Source organism: Bos indicus x Bos taurus, chromosome 26, assembly GCF_003369695.1.
Source record: "Bos indicus x Bos taurus breed Angus x Brahman F1 hybrid chromosome 26, Bos_hybrid_MaternalHap_v2.0, whole genome shotgun sequence".
In the NCBI taxonomy this organism is placed as follows: domain Eukaryota; kingdom Metazoa; phylum Chordata; class Mammalia; order Artiodactyla; family Bovidae; genus Bos; species Bos indicus x Bos taurus.
Genome location: NC_040101.1, coordinates 15,439,367 through 15,462,932, shown reverse-complemented (window position 1 = coordinate 15,462,932; position 23,566 = coordinate 15,439,367). Strand labels below are relative to the sequence as shown.

The window sequence follows — 23,566 nt, the reverse complement described above, 5'->3', positions numbered from 1 at the left end:
GGATTCCAACAATATGTTGAACTGAAGTCAGCTACCATGCAAATATGCCAATCACAAAGAAATCATTACTTGAATTAAGTTTGCAGAAGCCCAAAATCTGATAGCATCTGATTCAGCACGGCAGACAACACCTGATGTTTGTAGGCTTCTCAGGAGAGCTGGTCCCCTAGGGAGGTGCCTTTCCTCTCCCCATATTCCTTCAACCACAGAACCACCAACAGTCAGAGCCTCTCATGTTCAAAGGCTACACAGGGGACACTGAGCAGAGCCCTGGGGATTGAAGAACTGCTTATGGTAACAGCAAACTTCTCCCCTTAAAGTCACTCCATAGGTGAGGTTTTTAAAATGCCAAATGTTTTGTTGCTGAGTACCTGCCATCTGTGTTATGTTACAGGCTCAAAAATTCATACATTGAATTCCTAACCTTCAGTGATCTCAGGATATGACTATCGGTGGGGTGGTCACATAGGTGACAGTGGATGGAGACAGGGTCTTTAAAGAGATACTAAGTTAAAATGAGGCCATTAGGGTGGCCCCTCACCCAGTCTGACTGGCATCCTTATACAAAACGGAAATTTGGACACACAGACTCCAGGGTGTGCACACACAGAGTAAGGACACAGCAAGAAGGAAACGTATTTACAAGCCAAGGAGAGAAGCCTCCAGAGAAACCAAACCTGTTGACACCTTGACGTTGGACTTCCAGCCTTCAACACTGTGGGAATGACTGCGTTGGCCAAAAAGTTTGTTCGGGTTCCCTACTCAATACATTTCTGTTGTCTTACCCGCTGAGTCTACGGTACTTTGTTAAGGCTGCCCCAGCAAATGAACAAAGGCATGACGCTGCACTCTGGGCGACAGGGTGATGTGCATACGCACCTACTAGGAAGCCTAGGCTCCGAGATGAAATTCCTGTGTTTTGGTACCTGTTTTACCCTGAAAGCTTCCATTTCCAATAGGCTTTGACTACACAGTTGAAAATGCATTCTGGCATGCTGGATTGTATGGCAGCCTTAACAGAGTCCTCCCCAATTCTGAACTCTGAATTCAAGCACTCTCCTGGATGAAGGGCTTTGAAAACGCTCTACAAGCAGTTATTTCCAAAAGCGTTTTTACAACAAAAGCCTATTTCCTCCCGGGGCTACCGTGGGTGGATTCTGGCACCTGAAGCCGGGAAGATTAAGTCCCAGGAGGTCACTGTCAGTCTCCACGCTGTGAGTAGCTGGGCCCATCACACAGGCCCTGGGGCCACTTGGCAGTCTGATCCCGAGCTCTGTCACCAGGCTGCTGGGGGAACCCAGGGGCCGCAGCGGGTGGGGGGCCCTGAGGTTTCCTGCTTCTGCTAAGGGAAGACCACCCCCACCCTTCCAACTCCCCGCAGCTCATTTCTCCCAGGACATAAACTCCGTCTGAGCAGGAGAGCATTCTGCAAAGGAAACTCCAGGTGCAGCAAAAATTTGGATTTTTTCTTTTTTTATGACACATGAAACAACAGTGGGTGCTAGAAAACACTGTGTATTACACAGAAATGACGGCAGCCTCACAGAAACCATAAACCAAGCACCACAAATAACATACCGCACCAAGACTGTTTTCTTAAACAGAAGGCCCGGGAAATGGCACCCAGAAGTCACATTTATCTAGATTCAGCACATGTGCTGAGGGCTCAGTGCTGATCCGTCTGGTACTGGCCTCATGATCCCAGTGGGTCCCAGCCCTTCCTAAAACTCCCCCAGCCTCAAAGTCCACGCAGGAGAAACCCAACTGCAGTTTGGTCTAAACACTTCTATCCAATCTGGTTGCAGAGTAAAAGTCTTTTGATGTGTCACTTATCTGGGATGCTGGCTGGGTGAAATTATCACTCAGAGGGGCTGAGGCCTCAGAGGAGGCCCGAAGGCCGCAGTCACCTGCGGGTCCCTGAATGATGAGAAGCAGGTCAAATACTTCTGTTAACACCGCTTAGGACTCTATCACGGGCCTCACTCTGAGGCGAGTGTGGCCTTGGGGGAGTTAAGTGTCACAAATTGGGCATGTGGTGGTCACAAGAGCCCCTTTTCGTTGCTCTTGCTGGCACAACTTAGAAAGATTTGGTCCAACGCACCCGTCTGCTCTTCCATCTCCTGATGTTCCTCACCACACACAAGAAACCCGAAAAGACTCTCACATACCGCCATCTCCCATATTAGCAGAAAGAGGGCTTTTGAAGCAGCCCTCATTTCCTGGGCGAGTGTGTATGCTCATTTGTGTCTGATTCTTTGCGACCCTGTGGACTGCAGATCACCAGGCTCCTCTGTCTATGGGATTCTTCAGGCAGGAATACTGTATTCCAGGAATACAGGAATACTGAAGATCCTCCAGGGGGTCTTCCTGACCCAGGGATCGAACCTGAGTCTTCTGTGTCTCCCACACTGGCAGGTGGATTCTTTACCACTGAGCCGCCTGAGTGGTCCCCCACCAGGGGTGAGTATGTCCTGCTGGGGACATTTGCTAGGTGTGTGGGTCCACTTTTGGTTGTCACAGTTGGGGAAAGGGGCTCCCGGCATCTAGAAGGCAGAGGCCCGGGGGTGTTGCTCAACAACCTACCAGGCATAGGGCAACCCCCACAACAGAGCATTACCAGGCCAACAGGTTAATAGGGCTGGAACTGAGTAAGCCTGACCTACAGAACTCTTCCGTTCACAGCCAAGAGGTCACTGAACAGCCTTTACGGAAGTTTCCACGACTGAATTTTTAGCCAGTTGGTCAGAAAAGCAGGTGGCCTGGAGACCCCTGAAGTTTGGCTGGCATCTGAAGTGGGCAGTCTTGTTGGGACCGTGCGCTTAACCTGTAGCATCTGTGCTAACTCAGGGGGCTAGCGTTGGAATTGAGTTGTACCGCAGGACACCAGTTGGCATCAGAATAAGCATCATTACCTTTCTTTATGCTGGTTTATGAACCAGTCTGGCACCTCAATCTGCCAGATGTTCAACAAGAATTTAGGGACTGATTTAGTCTCTACTGAATGAAAAATGTTATCCAGAAACAAAAAGGTAAAATGTTCTGATTTACGTATTGTACAGTATAGCCAGTTAAAAAGGCACAGAGGAGAAATAGGCTGCTGCTCAATTTCTCTTCTCCTGATCAAGCCTCTCTGTGTCTCAGGTCTATCATCTGAAAAACGGGAATCATAACAGTAGTAACCTCATGAAGTTACTATCAAAATTGAATGAGTTTATATACATACATATATATATATGCACACATACATATTGTTGTTCAGCTGCTCAGTCATGTCCGACCATTTGTGACCCCACAGAATGCAGCATGTCAGGCTTCCTAGTCCTTTACCATCTCCTGGAGTTTGCTGAAACTCATGTCCATTGAATCAATAATTCCATCCAACTATGTCATCCTCAGTCACCCTCTTCTCCTCCTGCCCCCAATCTTTTCCAGCATCATATAGCATATAAATATATTTATTCAATGTGCTTAGAATAGTTCTTGACCCGCCGAGAGAACCATTTGCATATTTGCTTTATTAATACAAAACCATAAAAAGCAGAGGTGATGCAAGTTACCAAAGAAAATAGCTCTAGGATCTGTCATATGAATAGATTTTAATGTTTCCTAAAGTGGGGTTTGGGAACCACTTGCATATGGGACATTATTTAGTAGCATAAAAACATTTTTATTACTTTAATATATATAATGATTTTTTTTAATATAGAGAGCTATTGCATTGACTCTGGTTTCACAAATGTTATTAACGGTATACCTATTAATAGACATTGAGTTTAAAGATAAATATTAGGCAAATAAGAGTGCTGGTGGAATGCAGAAACAGGAAAGACTGCAAACTCTTGGTCTTTGAGGCTAAGAGGCAGGGTTAGCTCTCAAACACTATCTTTTTAGCAAATAAGAGTGCTTCCTTTTTACCAGCGTGTCACCTCTTCCCAGTGTCAGCACTAGTTAAGGAGATGTGGCGACGGCCTAGGGCAGACAGTCCTACTCTGACACCCAGGCTGGACCAAGACCTGACTACTGTCACAGCTCCAAGTTCACAGCCCCGAGAATCTGCTTTTAGGCAGTTCTCTCATGAGACTCCTGGGCATGGAGGGATGGAGCTTCAAACAGTTCTAATCCCAGGTCCTTTCTTTATTGCCTTGGGTTTCCTTTTCTTCTTGGCCGGCTGTCCATAGAATATTCCTTCCCTTCCCCTCCTTCCTTGGGACATCCTACAATGACCACATAGAGAAAGCAGCAGGGTATCATGAGGTTCAAACCCTTCTTACAAGTTAAGGAGGCAAAACCTAAAGGGCTCCATCTTTCCTCATCCATGTCCCCCTCACCCCCAGCCCAAACCAGAGAACAACCTTCCTGTATGGCTCCAAGATCCAGAGCTAAAGCTCATCAATCATGGTAACAGCGGCCACCTCCAAGTGCAGAGGGCTGGCTAGTCATGCTGAGCCCTCTGCATAGTGGCACTGGTTCTCTAATCCTCACAACAAACCTCAGAGGTGGGTGATAACTTACAGGAGACATTTAGAGACAGTAAGAAATATGCCCCAGGGCAGAGAGCAATGGGAAGTGACTAGGAATCTCACTCAAGTTCAACCAACTCCAAAGCTGGTGCTCCTCCCAGCAAAGCAACTCTTAGGCTGCCAACCACAGGCTGAAAAGGAGGCACCTGCAAGGCAGCTCTAACCACTGGCAAGCATGGCATGAGTCCAGGGGACAAGTCCGCCATGCAAGGGACTGAGTGTGGAATAAGCATCTCTCCCAGCAGTCAGCCTGTGCAAAACCCCACCACCCTGGCCTTGCTCTCCAGCGCCTCTTCTCCAGAAGATTAACGGGACGCCAAAGCACCCCATTGCTCTGCTAGCATAAATTGCAAGGAAAACATTTAGAATATTGATTAAGTGCTTCATGCTAGAAGATTTAAATTTACCTCCTGTATTTCCAGGATTAGCTGACATAATGGGGTCAGTCTGCTGGCACAAATGATTTACAGAACACCCACTGGCAGCTTTCCTTTTAAAACTCAACACTTAAAATTTTCACTGGTCACAGCCAGCAGAGTCCTGGGTATTTAGCAGGGTTGGATAATTGCCTTCTTGCCATATTGAGACTTTTGGGGTTTGGCCTGTCTGGGAAGAGCTTCAAAATCATTTCTGGTCTGGTCTGGCCCTATCCGGGCAGATGGACTTTGTTTAAGGTCTGATGAAGTACTGGGGCAATGGAAGGGTAAGGCATGCTGTTTTTCCAAGATGGAAGATCTTCTTTCAGATAGAGATTTTTGCAATATTCTAATATTCAATATTCAAACATTCTAATATGTATGAGTTAAAGAGGTTATATGCAGAGGTTAAAGACAGCCAAATTGCATCACCCCCTGCCCCTACTGGGCTTTCCTGGTGGCTCAGCTGGTAAAGAATCCACCTGCAATGTGGGAGACCTGGGTTTGATCCCTGGGTTGGGAAGATCCCCTGGAGAAGGGAATGGCTACCTGCTCCAGTATTTTGGCCTAGAGAATTCCATGGACTGTATAGTCCATGGGGTCACAAAGAGTTGGACATGACTGAGCGACTTTCATTTTCACTTTTCACTTTCCTGCCCCTACTACCAATCTGTAAATGTTGTGCTACAGCAAACAAGGGGCTTCCCTGGTGGCTCAGTGGTAAAGAATCCGCCTGCCCATGCAGGAGACGTGGGTTAGATCCCTGGGTTGGGAAGATTCCCGGGGGAAGGAAATGGCAACCCCTCCAGGGTTCTTGCCTGAAAATCCCATGGACAGAGGAACCTGGGCTGCAGTCCATGGGTTTGCAAAGAGTTGAACACAACTTAATGACTAAACAACAACATTCAAGCGCCCAGCATATTTCTATAAACTCCAAACTGTACTCGGCCAAGAGAAGGGACTGTGCTGAGCGGCCAGGCAGGTGCAGACCTAGCCTGAAATCAACTGAATCCAGGTGGTCTGCTCCAGAAAAAAAATGCCCACCTCAAAGTCTTTGCCCTCGTGGCCCACAGAGGGCCAGCACAGTCCTTCTCAGGGCTAGCACAGTCTGACTGCCAAAGAAAATGACACGATTGTTGAAGTGGGGAAGGGACAGCCAGGCTTTGCATTGCTGACTTTAGGAATAAGCATTCTTGCAAAAATTATTCATTTAGACCCTGCTCACATCTCCCTTCTGATTGAAAAAGTTGCTTTTATGAATCCTCCCCTAGAATGCTGCCTTAAAAGTCCCACTAGGATGAGGGGAGGGGACTTAAACCCAAGATGCACAACTGCTGTCCCTCCATGTCTCACTCACAGATATGTTTTTCTGGTTCATAAAAACAAACTGACTTTGGACGTCACTAGCCGTGTTCCCAAGAGTCCCCACCAAGTGCCCACAACCACCTGACCTCCATCCTGCAGCTTTGGCTCTGAGGGTGTGTCCCCACCTATCAGATTTTCTTCTCTCAATCACACATCACATCCCCTTCCAAGAAAAGGGACAGAGGCAGTGAAGATTTCTCAAGGATCCTCAGCACTAGTCCCAAGGCTATATCCCCCAATCTGTACAGTCTTATTTGATCGTTGTAAGCTAGGGCCGAAAAAAAGGCTACTTTAAGAGGTTGTCACTTTAAGCCACCAGAGTTAAGTGATGTTCAACAATGCAAAGTAGAGATTTTTTTCTAACACCTACACTTCCAAAAGATATTTACTTTAAATAAGTGACAAGTACAGTCCATTTGATTTAAATATGCTGAGCTTTTTCCAGCTCCCAGGCCACTCAAATGCACAGAAGATGAAATAATTGGTAGGATTTTTAATGTTTCTTTATCATGTGACCACTTTGTACAAGTCAAAGGGATATGCCAACAATAGCACAGCCTGTGTCACGCTTGTTACTAATATGCCTGCCAATTAATCCTGACATGGGAGCTTGGCTGGTTACCCAAAACCTGGTATTTTATCACCTCAGGGGGTTAGCTCTTGGATGTTTCTATGACATTTTATACTAATCAATCAATTTTGCTTTTTTTAAAGCTGAGCCTTTCATAGGAACTGCAGATGAGCCCTATGCACACCACACCCAAAGCTACTCTTTTCCTCAAACAGAATTGTGTTTGGTTTGTTGATAATTACACTTTGAAACCGACTTTTGAAAATGTTTATTCTTATTTCTTCCCTTCCAAGGGGGAAATCTATCTCAAATGTTAAGACAGAAACCCAAGTCCCTCCGAGTTTTCTCATATTATTGTATATTTAAAAATATTACAAGAGGGTGCTTCTCAAGGGAAGTGAACTTTAAAGCTGCCAAAGATAGTTGACTTTCTCCAAATCTGTTACCAATGGATCCCAAGCTGGTTTAAGTCAGTTCTATTCTGAGTAATGACACATGCACTGGGACAAACGCCATGCTAAGATATTTCTAGGACCCCCTGGCAAATGGTAATTTGTCTGAAGACAGCCAGGCAGGCAAAGGAAGGACAGATGGGAAGAATGAGTCTCCTGGGAGCCCTATGTTGAAGCAGGAGTCCTAAATCAACGCCAGGGACCACGTTCTCATGGGCTAAGTCCCATTTCTCATCAGTCACTCATCCCTCCCGATCCTCTGGCTTCCACTGATTCTTTCAACCATTCTTAATGTAGGTCATTTTAAAGAGATCATCAAGCTGCAAGAAGTTTCACTGGCAAACTTTGTCTTTCCTTTATACTCTCTCTCCTGGGATTTAGTCTTGAAACATCCCTGCCTAAAGCATGAGCTTTCTGTTTTTTCCATCATTCGAACTGCTGCCTTCAGGAAGCACTGGGACACATGGGTCTGTCAAATCCAGCTTCTCCTTTCCTTTTTTTCTATCCTCCCTACCCTGCTATAGCTTTATGGAGGTATAACTGACAAATAAAAATTGTATTGACTTCAGGCATACAACTTGATGTTTCAATATATGTGTATATTGGGGGCTTCCTTGGTGGCTCAGATGATAAAGAATCTGCCTGCAATGCAAAAGACCTAGGTATGATAGTTGGGCCTGGAAGATCTCCTGGAGAAGGGAATGGCTACCCACTCCAGTATTCTTGCCTGGAGAATCACATGGGCAGAGAAGTTTGGTGGGCTACAGTCCATAGGGTCCCAAAGAGTCAGACACAAATGAGCAACTAACACTTTCACTTTCATACACTGTGAAAGGCTTACACCAGTCAAGCTGAGTAACATATTATTACACACCTGACATAGTTAGCAGTTTTGGGCGTGGGGCGGGGTAAGAACAACTAACATGTATTCTCTAAGCAATTTCAAGCATGTAATATGGCATTGCTAAGTACTGTCGCCATGCTATATATATCCAGATCTTGTTCATCTTGCATGTCTGAAAGTTTGTACCCTATAACCAGCATCTTCCCATTTTCCCCACTCTTAGCCCCTGGTAACCACCATTCTAGTCTCTGCTTTAAACAGTTCAACTTTTTTAGATTCCACATATAAATGAGATCATGAACCTAGAGGACATTATGCTAAGTGAAATAAGCCAGACACAGACAAATACTGCATGACCTCTTTTTCTATTTTTTACTTTTTCCTCTCTATCCAGTCCTAATTCAAAGAAAGAGCCCAGGTCATGGAGCAAGGTGAACGTGCACTGGCCTCGGAGTCAGACATCTTAGCCCCACCAAAGAATTACTGTGGGATCTCAGTTAAGTTCCTAGCATGTCCCTGCCTCAGTTGCCTCATTTGTAAAAGAGAAGGATGACTACCATACCTGACTGTGGGATGCTGTGAGGACTAAAAAGCACAATGCATGTGAAATGTTTCACAAAATGAAACTCACTCTACAACTGCTAGTGCTAACTCACACCACCGTTCCCCAGTGTAACACCCCAAGCAAAGCACAATGCCACCATCCATCTCTTGCAAAGGGACTAAATGGCCAGCTGACTTGGGATTAAGCATCACATGTGACATTCTGGAACATTTACTCTACCCCAGGCAATGAAAAATTACCACCATTTAATCCTCTCAATCTAGCAGCTAGGAAGTCTGACTCTTTGCAACCTCGTGGACTGCAGCTGGCCAGGTTCCTCTGTGCATGGGATTTCTCAGGCAAGAATACTGGAGTGGGTTACCATTTCCTTCTCCAAAGAAGTCCTAGCATTTTGTAGATGAGGAAGTGGAGGCTTGGAGAGGTCACAGCATTGGTGAGGATGAGAGTGTGGGTCTGCACACATGCTTGACTGCAAAACCCAAGCCCTCACCCCTTGCCTCACATGTGCAAAAATGAGCTCTGATAGGGAGTCATCTTAGGAGGTAAGGTGAGGTTTCGTGGAACCCTTAAGAGCTCCCTAGAAGTAAAATGCTGTTTAGCTCCCAGGTGGGTGGATTGTGCGTGTGTTATCAGGAAGAGAGGTATACCTGTCCCCCTGCTTCCTCTGTATTCCCCCGTCTCCACTGCCCCACTCTGCTGAGAAGTTAAATGGCAATCCTGAGAGAAACATCACGCTTTAATTGTACTTTGTCCCTCTGTTTATGAGGCAGAGTCCCTACCACTAATATAGGAGAAGGAAAGGCTATTTCTTGGGAATAGATCTCATGGATCCCCTGACGTTGTCAGGGAAACCCTGCCTTGGTATAGGGTTCCCCTTACAGGGGAGATGGTCGAGCAGATCTAGATGGAGGTAAATACTGGTGGCCAGACCAAGCACCACACCCCAAAAAGCAGAGGACAGATGACCTGGTGGGGTGGGGGCGGGCAGGGAGATGCAGAGAAGAACACCTCCTCATGTCTGGCAGACTGCTCTCCCATGGGGAAAAACTGATTTCAAGGAGCTTCCAAAATGACTATTCTTCTGAGATGCCACCTATTCACAGAGTCTGAACTTCCAAAGACACTGACCAGCTGCATCTTGCCTACTATTTGTACATTCACAGAGGACAGAATTTCAGTTTTGAATGCCCACCTCCATGAAGTTTCCAGAACACCAAAGGAGGTTAATAAGCAGGCTGGACACTGCCTCTGCCGTCAAGCTCCATGTACTTAGACACGAGCAGAGAAGAACCTGTTTCTGCTGCAGCCAGAGCTTTGCCTCTTCCTGTGGTGAGGAACCACCTCTGGCCACTGTTATCACCTCATTATAACAGGGTCCTGTCCTCATCTGGCCACCAGTCTTTATTGATGCTGGAGTCTGAGCGGACCCGATAAGAACTGAAGGCTGACCTAGGAGGAAGCAGGACACTGAGGCTTGGCCACAGAGAAAGAAGAGACTGCTCTGTGGTGCTACATCTGCTTCTAGACACATCTCTAACCAGCTGGTGACTTGGTGCAAGCGGCTTCCCCTCCCTGAACTGCAGGGCTCTGCTGCAGGGTGGTTAGATGCCACAGTATTCCCCAAGCCTCCTCCTACTTCTGGCATTTTATGCATGGTGCTTTGAAGATGGGGACAGCTCAGGGAATGCTTTAGAAGTATGAAGAACATCTGGTTGACCCTGGATGCCTTCCCACCCACCTTCTCCTTAGTCTTCTGTGTGAGTGCATTTGAGAGTGTGATGTTGGTAGGGACCCAGGAGGACGAGAACAGAAACATAGCTCAGCTGAATGGCAGGTGGGATATCTAAGAAGAAGAGGGCAGTGTTGGGGCGAGAAGATAGCAAGCAAAGCAGAAGGAGAAAAACTGCCCCCGGGACCTCACTGGTGGTCCAGTGATTATGAATCTGCCTTCCAATGCAGGGGACGCAGGTTTGATCCCTGACCCATTTCAGGAAATGAAAATCCCACATGCAGCAGGGCAACTCAGCCTGAGGACTGCACTAGAGAGAAGAACTAGCAAGGAGCCTGAGCGCCACAACGAAGGATCCCATGTGCCACAACTAAGACCCAGCATAGCCAAATAAGTGAATAAATAGTGTAAAACAGAAAAAAAGAAAAACTGCCCCCATACTTTCTAGGGAACAGACGAGGCGGTGAGTCGAGAAGGTATTCGCAGAGAAGTTTCTGGTAAGTGTTCTGGTGAGGGGGATCTCGGTGGGGCCCCGGGCGGGGGTGGTGGAGAGGTGGGAGGACATGTTTCTGTGACAAGGCTGAAGGGACAGCACTGTGCTTGGCACATGTCCCTTCCCCTAGCATGGCAGGAGGCAGCAGTCGCCATGTGGTCAACACTGCCTCTCACATCCAGGAGGAACCGTGGAAAGAACACAAGCCTCTGGATTCCAGGGCCGGTTCTATGACTTGCCAGCTCTGTGGGCTCGAGCCGAAGTGTCCCCTCACTGAGCCCCACAGCGTCTGATGAAAGAACAAGGTGGAAAATGCTGCAGTAAGAGCACAATCATACCATCCCTCCCCCAGCCCCAGGAGGGTAGCATCCGAGGAGGTGAGGTGTGTGGAAATCCTTGGCGAGGATGTGAAGAGGTTCCCAAATAGCTGAATACTCATTATGATGAAAAAAATAAAAAGGCAGAATAGGCACTCTGCTTTGACTAAAGTCAGGAAATGACCATTCGTAGGTCACTGTGGTCCTGGCCCTTAGAGATCTGCCTCAACCCCAAAGAAGCCTCTGGGCCATTTTCACTGGATTCTGTTCACGCGAGGGGCTTCCAGTGCAGTGTTTCACAGCAACTCAAACGAAAGAGTATCTTCTTGTGCTTCCTGAAGAATGAAGCTGTCCAGGATGCTACATTTGCCTTAATACTTCACTAATAACACTGTCTCTGGTATAGCTTTAGACACAGTTAAATACTCCACATTGAGTCTAAATGCTAGTGATGGAGACAGAGCCAAGGGCTCCCAAGACAATCCTCTGAATAGGAGAAAATATTTGCCAAGTGATATGACTGATAAGGGATTAATATCCAGCACATATAAACAGTTCATACAACATAACATCAAAGAAATAAACAACCCAATTAACAAATGGGCAGAAGAACTGAATACACATTTTTCCAAAGAGGAAATGCAGATAAAAACCACAAGGAGATATCATCTCACACCTGTCAGCATGGCTATCATCAACAAGGACACGGACAACATGTGGAGGATGTGGGAAAAGGGGATTCTTGAGTACTGCTGCTGGGAATGTAAGTCGGTATGGCCACTGTGGAAAACAGTATGGGAGGTTTCTCAAAAAAAACTAAAGACAGAGCTATCACATGAGTCTGCAGTTCCACTCCTGGGTATATATACAAGGAAAAGAAAATGCTAATTTGAAAAGATACCTGCACCCCAATGTTCACAGAAGCATTATTTACAATAGCCAAGACACGAAAGCAAACTAAGTGTCCATCAACAGATGAATGGATAAAGAAGGTACACCCACACACAACGGACAACCACTCAGCCCTTAAAAAGAATGGAACTTTGCCATTTGCAGCAACACGGATGACCCTGGAAGGCATTATACTAAGTGAAATAAGTCAGACAGAAGAAGACAAATACTGTATACCACTTATATGTGGAATCTAAAAGATACAATAAATTAGTGAATATAACAAAAACAAAGCAGACTCATGGACAGAAAGAATAAACTAGAGGTTATAAGTAGAGAGAAGGGTTGGGGGGGGCAATACAGGAGTGGGAGGCACAAACTGCTGGGTAGAAGATAGGTTCAAGGATGTATTATACAACACAGGGAATATAGACACTATTCTGTAATAGCTGTAAATGGAGAGTAACCTTTAACAGTTGTATAAAATTAAAAAAAATTCTTTTTAGAAAGCCAAGAGTTCCTTCTTCCTTTTCTGTATGCTGCTGCTTTGGACAGAACACTGAAAAGCATACTAAATAAACAAATAGCCAGCTCAAATCTACCACTTCGCAAACAGAAAGCTTAAGGATTCATCTGCCCAAGCCCCTCATTTTACTGCTTGGACCAAAGGCCCACGCCTCGTAAATGGCAGAGTTGGTCCCAGAGGCCATCTGTCTCTCCACTCTACAGTACATCATGATCTTCACCTCTTGTGGTTAAAATGCACTTTTAAGATTTAAACCTGAGCAGCATTCTATCTCTTTCCAACCATCTCTCAACGCATTTCAGAAAACGAGTCTGCGTCCCCACCCAGAAGACCGAGCCGACGGAGAGTTCGGGCCTCTTCTCTTACCTGTAAGTTTGCACAAGGTGGTAAAACATGAGTGGGGATTTCATTCTCAGAGCCTGCTGGCCCCAGGGGCTTGTTCTTGACCCGGAAGGCTGTGGTGGTGGTGGCAGTGGTGGTCTGAACTGGGAGGGCTGGCTGCCACACAGTCACATCCGAGCCATTGCCAAAGGCTTGAATTGCATTTTCTGCAGTAAAACAGGAGGAAATCCAATTTCAAAGTCAAGCGGCAAATGTAACAGACAGGATACGTGAAGCCAGAGAGGCACACTAGAAATTCTGATGAGAGCACTGGACTTCTCTAAGCAAAACCCATCCATCCATCCACCCCCTACACACTGAGAGCCAGCCATGGGTCAGGTGCTCTAAAATCAATTCACTCATTAAACCCTGAACTGGACACTTAGCTATGCTCTGTAAGTGCAACAAATATTTACCATGTCCCTCTTCAGGTACCAAGTACTGAATAAGATCCTTTCCCTGAAACATCCATCAGTCAAGTCTTTTGAAACGTGACTCAAAATAGCCTCAGATCTGCTATTTGGGATCATAATTACTGTTCCATCTTTCAAAAAAATGCTTGTGTCAAAATTTTATACTAAAGGCAAGCTAATTAGTAAGTACCACATCCCTAATTATGAGACTGGGGTGACTCAGTAGCATTCATACGAATTCAGCAGGCAGTGAAATCAAACAGCAAAAAAAAAAAAAAAGTGATCTGCTACCAAAGAGCACCTACTATGAGCTCGGCATTGCTCAAAGTATAAACACAACCGATTTCTTTAAAAGAAAAATATATCCCAAACCTCATCAATAATATATCATGAAAATGTAAGCAAGATTATTTTTTTCCTTTCTGCTCCCAGTCTTCTGAACAAAATCTGCATAATTAGGAAGGTGCAGCCCTGCTTAAATGAAAAGTTTAAAATGTAAAACTTTAAAAGCTTATTACAATTTCATGGGATTAGATTGTTTTTTATGGCAAGAGTAAATTGGTTGTGTGTTGTTCCCCTCCCCGAGATGAATAAAAAACAGGTTTTAATCAGGTCCTCAGGGATTTGGCCTGGATTTAGGAATTTTTTTTTTATTTCATATTCATTGTATAAGAAATCAAACTCTTCCATTTGGGACCTGAATGTGCAAATTGTTAATATATGACTCTTAGCTGGCATTTTTCGATATACGAGACAGAATAATTTAAGCCTAATCTTCCTCTCAGAAGTGACATTTTGTTCTAAAATTGTTATCCTTGAAGTTCAGCAAATTGGAAGCTTGTTTTTGAAAACTTTACATTTTTTAGTCTGTAGGAAACAGCTTCAAATTAATATCAATGCTTCTTGAGCTCCCGGCTGTGTTACAGAGCTTAACGGGTGGGTGGAGGGTAAAGAAGGTGGTACTTGGGCAACCAGTTTCCTTCAATGACCCCGGACTACAACAATAAAACAAAATCTTCCTTTGTCCTGTTAAGGCACGTAGATTCAGGAGACCCACGTCATTTGTTGGAACTGTGATTTCCAGCATGTTTGCCTTGTCATTTGGGAAGACTGTCCACTTGCTCACTCAGTCATTCAGGTGTCAATGGAATACCTACTAAGTGCCAGGCACCGTTCTGTGCTGAGAATCAGCAGGGGACGAACGACACCAACACGACAGAGAAGTCCCTGTCCTCCTGGAGGCTATATTCTGGTTGAGGAGGCAAACAGAGGAAGTATACAATACACTGTTGCTGTTCAGTTGCTAAGTCATGTCTGACTCCTTGCAACCCTATGAACTGTAGCCTGCCAGGCTTCTCTGTCTATGCGGTTCTCCAGGTAAGACTACTGGAGTGGGTTGCCATTCCCTTCTTCAGGGGACCTTCCCTTCCCAGGGACTGAACTCGGGTCTCCTGCACTGCAGACAGGTTCTTTTACCCTCTGAGCCACCAGGGAAGCAATAGATTGGCGTCATGCTTGTGCTAGGGGAATTAGAGAGGTCTGGTTAATTTGAAGGGATGGGGAACTGGGTTATTACATCTGGGTTGAAACCTACAGATTCCAATTCCTTCTACCCTAGGGCCTGTTGCAAGAGGCTGAATTTAGTCTTTGTCTTTGGTAGGCTGTGCTCCATCTAATCAAAGTATAAATGGAACGACTATGAAAAATTCTGGCTGGCTTTGGTCCTCATTGAAGACCAAATGTGTTTATGTTTATTAAAAAATCATTAGCATTAAGATGCCATTCTTCCCTTCACCAAAATATTATTAAGCAGGGACCACTTTAATTTCTCTCTGAGGCAGTGGTTTTCCAGCCCAAGTGAGTATAATCTTTTTTTTCTCACACTGACCTCTGTTGTCATTGCTTTATCTTCATTAAAACCTGGATTCTGCCAGAAGAGTGTGCAGGACGTGAAAAAGAGGGTACACACACACACACACAAACACACACACACATGATTTATTTCAGTCAAGACCAAAGAAGAGGCTTAAGGTATAGTTCCATGATATAGTGCCCAATGTTATTCTGGCAAATGTCTCCACACTTTAGACTGGTTTGAAATTTCACTTCAGCATCCAAAAGCTTGTTTTCATTTTAAGATGATCAAAGCATTTGGTTATAGCCAAGTACCCACTGAGTGAATCTCTTAGATTTCTCTTTTCAACAAAAGAAACAATGAGGAGGTTTTTGAAGTATCACTTAATAACTTTCCTGTGTACAAGCAGTAAAAAGTTTGCTAATTCTTTAAAAATCAGTCAGAGTACCATGGAGAAATTGTCACCTAAGGGCACAGTGCTCAGAGGTAGGTGAACCTTGGCCCACGCTTCCCACTGGGAAGTTCTACCTGGTCCTTGATGTTCATGCTTGTGTTTTTATCCACCAGCCCCTCAATCTCAGGCCTGATGCAGAAGCCCATGGGGTGCAGGGGCTGCAGAGGAAGGAACTGGGTGGGGCTTTGGATCCTATCTCTGGCGTGGCTGGTCTAGGTGAATACCAGCCGCTTATTCCACTGTGACATGGAGATACTATTAAGTGCATCTCCTAGGATTCTTGTGCAGGTTATAGTCAATGAGACAATGTATTGGGCTGGCTAAAAAGTTTGATCAAGTTTTCCCTAACATCTTACGTGAAAACCCGAACAAGCTTTTTGGCCAACCGGATATAAGTTACACTCCTCCTAAAAGGGAGTTTGCACACAGAGGAGGCAGCCGATAAATGAATGGTGGCTGCTGCAAGACACGAATGAGGTATTCGGCTGGATCTTTGCCTGGGGCGCACACATCTCGGTGGATAGGAGGGAGACCTGGCACAGTGCTTCGAAGTTCATTTGATGAGGCTCATCGTTCACACTCGTACATTTCTCTCTATCCCTCTTCCCCTGGGAAACGTGTTTCCAAATTGCCTAAAGGACCCTGCAATAATAATGGTACTGTTTCCAAGCAGAAACCTCCCCCCGACTCCCACCCCCAGCTCATCTCATCTCCGGAGGTATTCGAAGCTCCTGGCTGCATCACCAGCCCATTCCACTCAAGAACTGCTGCTTCTCCTCTGAGCCAACCCTGAACATCCAGGGGGCTATTGATGTTAACATTCTAATTTTTCTCACAGAGCCCTTGGAGGCCTACCCTCATCTAACTTGCCCGAGTCTTTCACATTGTGTATGCTGCCCAGGTTTTAAAAACCTCTGGAACTGATGTGGGGCTGGTTGCCAAGATCAACGTTTCATCTGTGGGTGGAAGTGTTCCTCCCCACACGCTGTGCCCTTGGCTATTGAGTCTTTCGCTTCCTGGGGCCTCTGGACTCGCCACCTTGGCAGCACCCCGTTCATCACTTGCTCTGGTCCTGCTGCAACATGCAGTGTGGCTAAAAGGATCTGGATTCACCATGAGCGATCAGGGAAAAAAAAAAGAGAGATACACACACACAGACGAGGCGGACATAGGAAACACAAAAGTACAGTTTGAACTTAGGGGAAAACGTTTGTGTGGCTGTTGTCTATTTTTTCAAACTCACTAAGACATGTGTTGTCCTTGAAGAAATTCAGAAATTTCAAGCATTCCTCCAGGTCGTTTCCGCTGTTGTTGCAGTCACACCAGGGGGCCACGCTGAGGCTACTGGAGTCTATGTAGTTGGGGGTCATGACTGTACCTAAAAGAGTAAAAACAAGGCGTTTTATTCTTGTGTGATGATATAAACTTTCCTATAGCCTGAAAAGAAACAAATGTTCCTCTGACTACGGATGCGCCGTGGATAACACCGTGGATAATTACAAACACTGTGTTTGCTGAGTGGGAAATTATGTTAAGCAGTGCATTTTCTCGGCAATTTATCTTGAGCACATAAAATAATTTACACATTTACTTAAAAAATTCTAACAGAACTCCTTGAGCTGCGCTTAGGGTATTTTTCTCTGCACAAATGGTATGGATGTCATGGAGCAGGAGAGAATTAACTTAGAATGCATGAATTGCCAAATCCCTTGCATTTTCTTGAAAACGTCATTAATCTTCACAAATAGATAGAGCTGGTTTTACATATCTTAAAAGGCCTTTTAGGACTTTGCCATCTACTTCCTTCGGAAGCAAATGGCTCCTTCAGAGTAACCCAGGGAAGCTTAGAAGCTTTCCTTATGGGTTACCCCATGTTCTAGATGTATTCAAGGACGCCTCTGCTCGCTAGACTCTCAACAGATTTAAACAAGGTCTTCCAAGTTGTGATGGAATTGGAAACAAACAGTGGAAATTTCCTAAGCCAGTGGCTCCTCCAGTATTGTCTTAATAGTCCTCAAAAATCCTCAAAGAAATGCTGGGTGGTCTCTTGCCCACATCTTCCTGTGTATCCATTGTTCTTCTGATGAGTTCTGTATTGGTGCAAATAAACAATGCACTTACACTTAACACAACCCAAATGTCTTCTCCCAGGTGGCTCACACCAGGCAATGCCTACTCATGCCAAGAAGCCTTCTGTTTTTATATATTTATTGGAAGTAAGAAGTAATAGGCAGTCCAGTGAGCCACAGGATATATTTGGTTCAGAAACAGAAAAAAAAAAAAGAATTCTTTTTAAGCTCTTATGGATCAAGGAAATATCTTCTTTGCTGTACATTCCTTACTGACTTGAACTAAACAATGTCCCATTCTACCTTGGGAGGAAAACTTCGACCCACAGCAAAGAGAAGCTTGTACCTTTAGGTGAGAAAGAACAGGCACCCCCAACACTGAAGGAAGAGGTTAGAGTATGTCTGCTAAGCACCCACTGTATGTCTGGCTCCAGAATGGATCCCTGACATTTGGAAAAGGTAGGAACTAGCTTTGTCTTCAGAGATCTTAGAACCCAATGACCAGAGTGGAGGGAAAGATCTGGACCCAAGAGAGAAATAAATTTTGGCTCACAGAATGCACTGTTTCAACTAGTTCTTCCCTTAAGTGATTTCATTATCCTCAGGTATGTAATAGGTTTGTTGAGCTTGAACCCACATGGAGTTTTCAATGAGCATGTGCACCTCGAATGTGCAGACTAAGGTATTAACAGTGATTATATCTGCGAGTGGAGCTAGAGATCTTTTAACACTGTGGGTTTTTCTGCATTTTAAAAAACTCTTTACAATGAACACGACTTAATTCATTGTTATTTCTTAAACATGTAATTCTATCGTTGATAAATAATCCTTACTAGGGACTACTTTATTTAAGAGAAGGAAAAACTGAATGCAAATTTGGAGGAGTGAGTTCCCTGGCCGCCCAGTGGTTAAGACTCCAGGCTTCCACTGCAGGGTGGTCATGGGTTTGATCCCTGGTCAGAGAACTAAGAAGCCGCATGCCAGTCCTGCCAGTCTCACAGCATGGCCAAATAAAAAAATAAATAAAAATGGAGGGCTGACTTAAGGAAGACAAGTTCATGGGACCTATCAGTGCGAATGGTCAGTCGCTGGTGAAAGGTATTACCCAAGACAGCACAGGTATCCTTGCAAATAAAATTGGGCTAGTGTACAGCACCTGCATATCCCAGCATTCAGTATGGCCAGTGATTTTCCCGGTGACTATTACTGAAGACATACTGGCAACAAAGACTTTGGTCTGTGCTGTCACTCTTGATAGGACGTTCTTCTGCCCAGGGACTAGTGTGATAGTGGCAGGAGCTGGCGCCCTGGCTGAGCCATCAGGCTTCTGACAACTGTGATTTCCCTCATCCTTCCCCAGCTTTCACTACGTGTTCCTTCTCACACGACAGTTGTGAGGGAGCCCTGCCTCCAAGGCTTCCCACAGCCCCGGTACCAGGAGCCTCATCCTTTTCTCCTGCTGCCCTCTTTATTTCTGGGCATGAACCTGCCTCACTCCTGTCCTCTCCCAACTCACCAGTGCCTTGCCTAATTGCACTGCTCTCCTGAATGCCAAGAACCTCAGGTTTTAAAAGACAGAACAAGACTACTTCTGCTATGTTTGTTCTCAGGGAAAAAATATTAGGGAAACCTCCCCCCGCCACCAGGAGCTGAATTACCCAGATTATTAATGGCAAGCAGAACACCAAGTCTTTAGGGATTTTCCTTCCAAAGGGCCATTTCAGGGAAACAGCCTTTCTGACTTCCCCAGACTGCATGACTTCCAAGCTCCCCCTCTCCAGAGTTATGTACTTCACTTGGTTTGACTTGCTCTCCTCCTCCATAACCATGCTTTCCCTGCTTACTTCTGTTCTGTGCAGTCAGTTCTTCAACTGAGATGTGTCCCCGGTCTTCACACTTGCTGCCTCCCTGCTCTTTAATAATCCCTGCCTTTGTGCATTCATTATTCTTTTACCCCACTTTTTTAGAGACAAGTCCTAAAGAACTGAACATCAAAACGCCAGCACAGAGGGTTCCAGGGAGATTTTTACAACCACAGAGGCTACAGGCTACAATGGAAGGACTCTGGGTATTTGTGAACCAGCATTTTCTCCCATCCCATGTCTCCCCATCTTACCAATAAGCCCCGAGTAGGCGAGGAGGCAGTCAGCGTAATTTTCCTTTAGACAGCTGCTGACAGACCTTGACTCTGGCTGGCAGTTGGTGAAAAAATCGGCCAGGCGAGATCTGCAACAGAAGAAAGTTGGGGGAGGGGGGAGGATGTGTTTCAAAATAGCCCAAGCTTCTGCACAGACATAATTTTTCCTTATTCCTTTCTCGATAGGCCTTTTTCAACATCCCCAAATACAGAGAGTGTAGACTCTTAAAAGGTTAGCATCTTCTCTTATATACAAGCCCCCGGCCATCCTCTCGCCCACCTTCTTTGCAGAGAAGTCTTCAGGGCCTGCAACTGGAGAAATCTTGACGCTTTGAAGTTTCCCTTCAATATTTATTTCTGACTAGACTTATTTGCATCTTTAGGAAATATGCTTCTGCACACACTCACCGGAGATCCACAGTGGGAAAATATTTACTTTATACAGAAACATGTCCCTGGCGTCCAAATAGGATCCTACAGCCCATCTGCTCCCGTAGTTCCTAGTGGCTTTAAAAATATGCGTATCTGGTCTTCTAAGTCATCTCTCATCTACCACCCCAGGGAGGGCAGTAGTATATTCCAGCCAAGGGATGCTGAGGGGGAAGTTCGCCTTTCCAGCACTGCAGGGAAAGGCAAAAGGAACCGGGTGACACTGGCTCAGGATGCGACTGGCTGTAGGGGGTCCCCTGGTCGAAGTGCAGCATCTGTCTGCAGTTCGGGAAGCCTCCACGGGCCAGCGCAGTCCACCCAGAAGCCCTGGGTGGTGGTGAAGTTGCCGAAGTACAAAGGGGCTGCAGACATCACTGGTCTGCAGAGGAAAGGGGCTCTTTGTGGCCAACCGGCTGTTTTTCAGTCTGAAGAGGATATTGTTGGAGAAATTCTAAATGAGAACTGGGCCATCTCTGAGGTCATCCGAGCAGACAACAGCTCTGTTTCTATGTGAGGAACACAACAGACTTCAAGAGAAGCTAAATTATCTGGCGATTACAGGAGACAATGGATGGCTGTCTTAGCTTCTTCTCTTTAGCGCACTCGAGTTGGCAGCCAACATACCCAGGGCTGTTTTTACCTCTTTCCACCCAAGAAATTGTATTTACTTAGCATCTCTAATGGTATAAACAGGGTTGCCTGGGTGGGGCTGAGCAAGGTAGAATGTGTGGAGATCACAGGGGTTTGTAAAGGGTCTGTAGGAAGCATATTCTGGGCCCTTTTCCTACAATTTGAACTGGAAGAAGATTAAAAGGCCTGATGAAATGATCTGTGTGCACAGCACATTGGAAAGGCTGCACAGTGTTCCTATGGGATTGGTCTCTCCTTGAACCCATGTAAACAAGGCGTGTCTGAGCTTTCCTATCTGCACCGATCTGTACACTCCGTATGTCGTGTGCCTGGTTCCATAACTGTGACTCCCCGGGGCAGGTGCTGGAGTTCTGTTTTATTTTCTTTGCACAGCACCTGACACTCCTCAGAATGCTTCCCAAGCGGGGCCATGTGGTGCAGTTAAGTGGCTTGGCAAAAATCCTCCAAATGAGGCTGGTGCATGCGTCTGTGTGTGTGTGTGTGTGTGCCCGCATCCCTCCCACAGTCTGAGCCTAGCTGGTGTTTTCTGACTCTAATTGAACACACCGAAGGGCGTAAAACCTGGCCATTTTCTGTAGCCTGGTTAAAGGATTTATCTTTCAGAAGAAATCCCTAAAGGTGACTCAGACTTACTCAACTGGCACCAATGGCATCCATCTTGGATCGAGTGTCAATTTCAGAAGAGTTTTCCTGGTCATGAAAGTTAATGATCTCATGGCACTGGGCTTCTAACTTTGCAGAGGCCAACTGTGTGGTTCAGGCAGCTGGGACTCCAGCTCTGCACACAAGCTGATCAGCTCCCTGACCTGGCAGCCCCGTGCTCCCAGCTGCCCCCCAGAGAGGGATGAAAGGTCGCACTGTCTCCAAGCCTCCTGCTTCTCGTAGTCTCTCGAGCAGACTATTAACTGAACAGCACCGTGACTCGGATTACTATCCTCCAGCGGGAGGCTAATGCCACCAGACTCATTTTGCTTAACAACCTCAGAATTGACTCACAATTGGACTCTGGAATGAAAGGCTAATTGAGTTAGTCTGCTGCAGAGAACATAACCCTGATTGGGAGGATAAAACTAGATATACTGCTCTGAGCATCGCCCTGAACAGGCTGGTTTTGGAGAGAAGATTGTCAGCCCAGATCTCAGTACTAAGACAAAACCAGCCAGCGGATGGCAAGAGTTTCAAAAATAACAGTGAGCCCACGAGGCATTGCTGAAACATGAACATTTCGCTGGTTCCTTCACCTCTGATCCACCTCCCTCTGCCATTCATGTTTGGAGACACGATGATCACTTTATGGGATTCACATTTAACAGATACAAAAACTGAAGGCAGAGGAAGTTTATACGGTGGTTGCACAAGCAGGTGGACTGGTACATTTTCATGAATTCTGCGAGTTGGTTAACTTCAAAGTGGTAGCTTGAAAGTGGACTAGGTAGGAGAATTTTCATCATGGTAATCTGCCAGCTCTACAAATCACAACCCTATGCTGTTCTTAGAGATCAGATCAGATCAGTCACTCAGTCGTGTCCGACTCTTTGCGACCCCATGAATCGCAGCACGCCAGGCCTCCCTGTCCATCACCAACTCCCGGAGTTCACTCAAACTCACGTCCATCGAGTCAGTGATGCCATCCAGCCATCTCATCCTCTGTCGTCCCCTTCTCCTCTTGCCTCCAATCCCTCCCAGCATCAGAGTCTTTTCCAATGAGTCAACTCTTCGCATGAGGTGGCCAAAGTACTGGAGTTTCAGCTTTAGCATCATTCCTTCAGAAGAAATCCCAGGGCTGATCTCCTTCAGAATGGACTGGTTGGATCTCCTTGCAGTCCAAGGGACTCTCAAGAGTCTTCTCCAACACCACAGTTCAAAAGCATCAATTCTTTGGCGCTCAGCCTTCTTCACAGTCCAACTCTCACATCCATACATGACCACTGGAAAAACCATAGCCTTGACTAGATGGACCTTTGTTGGCAAAGTAATGTCTCTGCTTTTGAATATGCTATCTAGGTTGGTCATAACTTTCCTTCCAAGGAGTAAGTGTCTTTGAATTTCATGGCTGCAGTCACCATCTGTAGTGATTTTGGAGCCCAGAAAAATAAAGTCTGACACTGTTTCTACTGTTTCCCCATCTATTTCCCATGAAGTGATGGGACCGGATGCCATGATCTTCATTTTCTGAATGTTGAGCTTTAAGTCAACTTTTTCACTCTCCTCTTTCACTTTCATCAAGAGGCTTTTGAGTTCCTCTTCACTTTCTGCCATAAGGGTGGTGTCATCTGCATATCTGAGGTTATTGATATTTCTCTCGGCAATCTTGATTCCAGCTTGTGTTTCTTCCAGTCCAGCGTTTCTCATGATGTATTCTGCATGTAAGTTAAATAAACAGGGTGACAATATACAGCCTTGACGAACTCCTTTTCCTATTTGGAACCAGTCTGTTGTTCCATGTCCAGTTCTAACTGTTGCTTCCTGACCTGCATACAAATTTCTC

At 45.6% G+C, this 23,566-nt stretch overlaps 1 protein-coding gene across 4 annotated transcripts in view; it reads right to left on the bottom strand.

Annotated features, from left to right (window-relative positions):
• The window catches only part of GFRA1 (GDNF family receptor alpha 1), a 232,500-nt gene that overhangs the window by 18,695 nt on the left and 190,239 nt on the right, over positions 1-23,566 (bottom strand). For all 4 annotated transcript variants that reach the window (XM_027528621.1, XM_027528622.1, XM_027528619.1 and 1 more), the window contains 3 exons: positions 19,978-20,087; positions 17,036-17,170; positions 13,056-13,237 (listed from right to left, as the gene is read on the bottom strand). In XM_027528621.1, the coding sequence (XP_027384422.1) occupies positions 13,056-13,237; positions 17,036-17,170; positions 19,978-20,087 (427 nt within the window). The remainder of the gene's footprint in view (positions 1-13,055; positions 13,238-17,035; positions 17,171-19,977; positions 20,088-23,566) is intronic.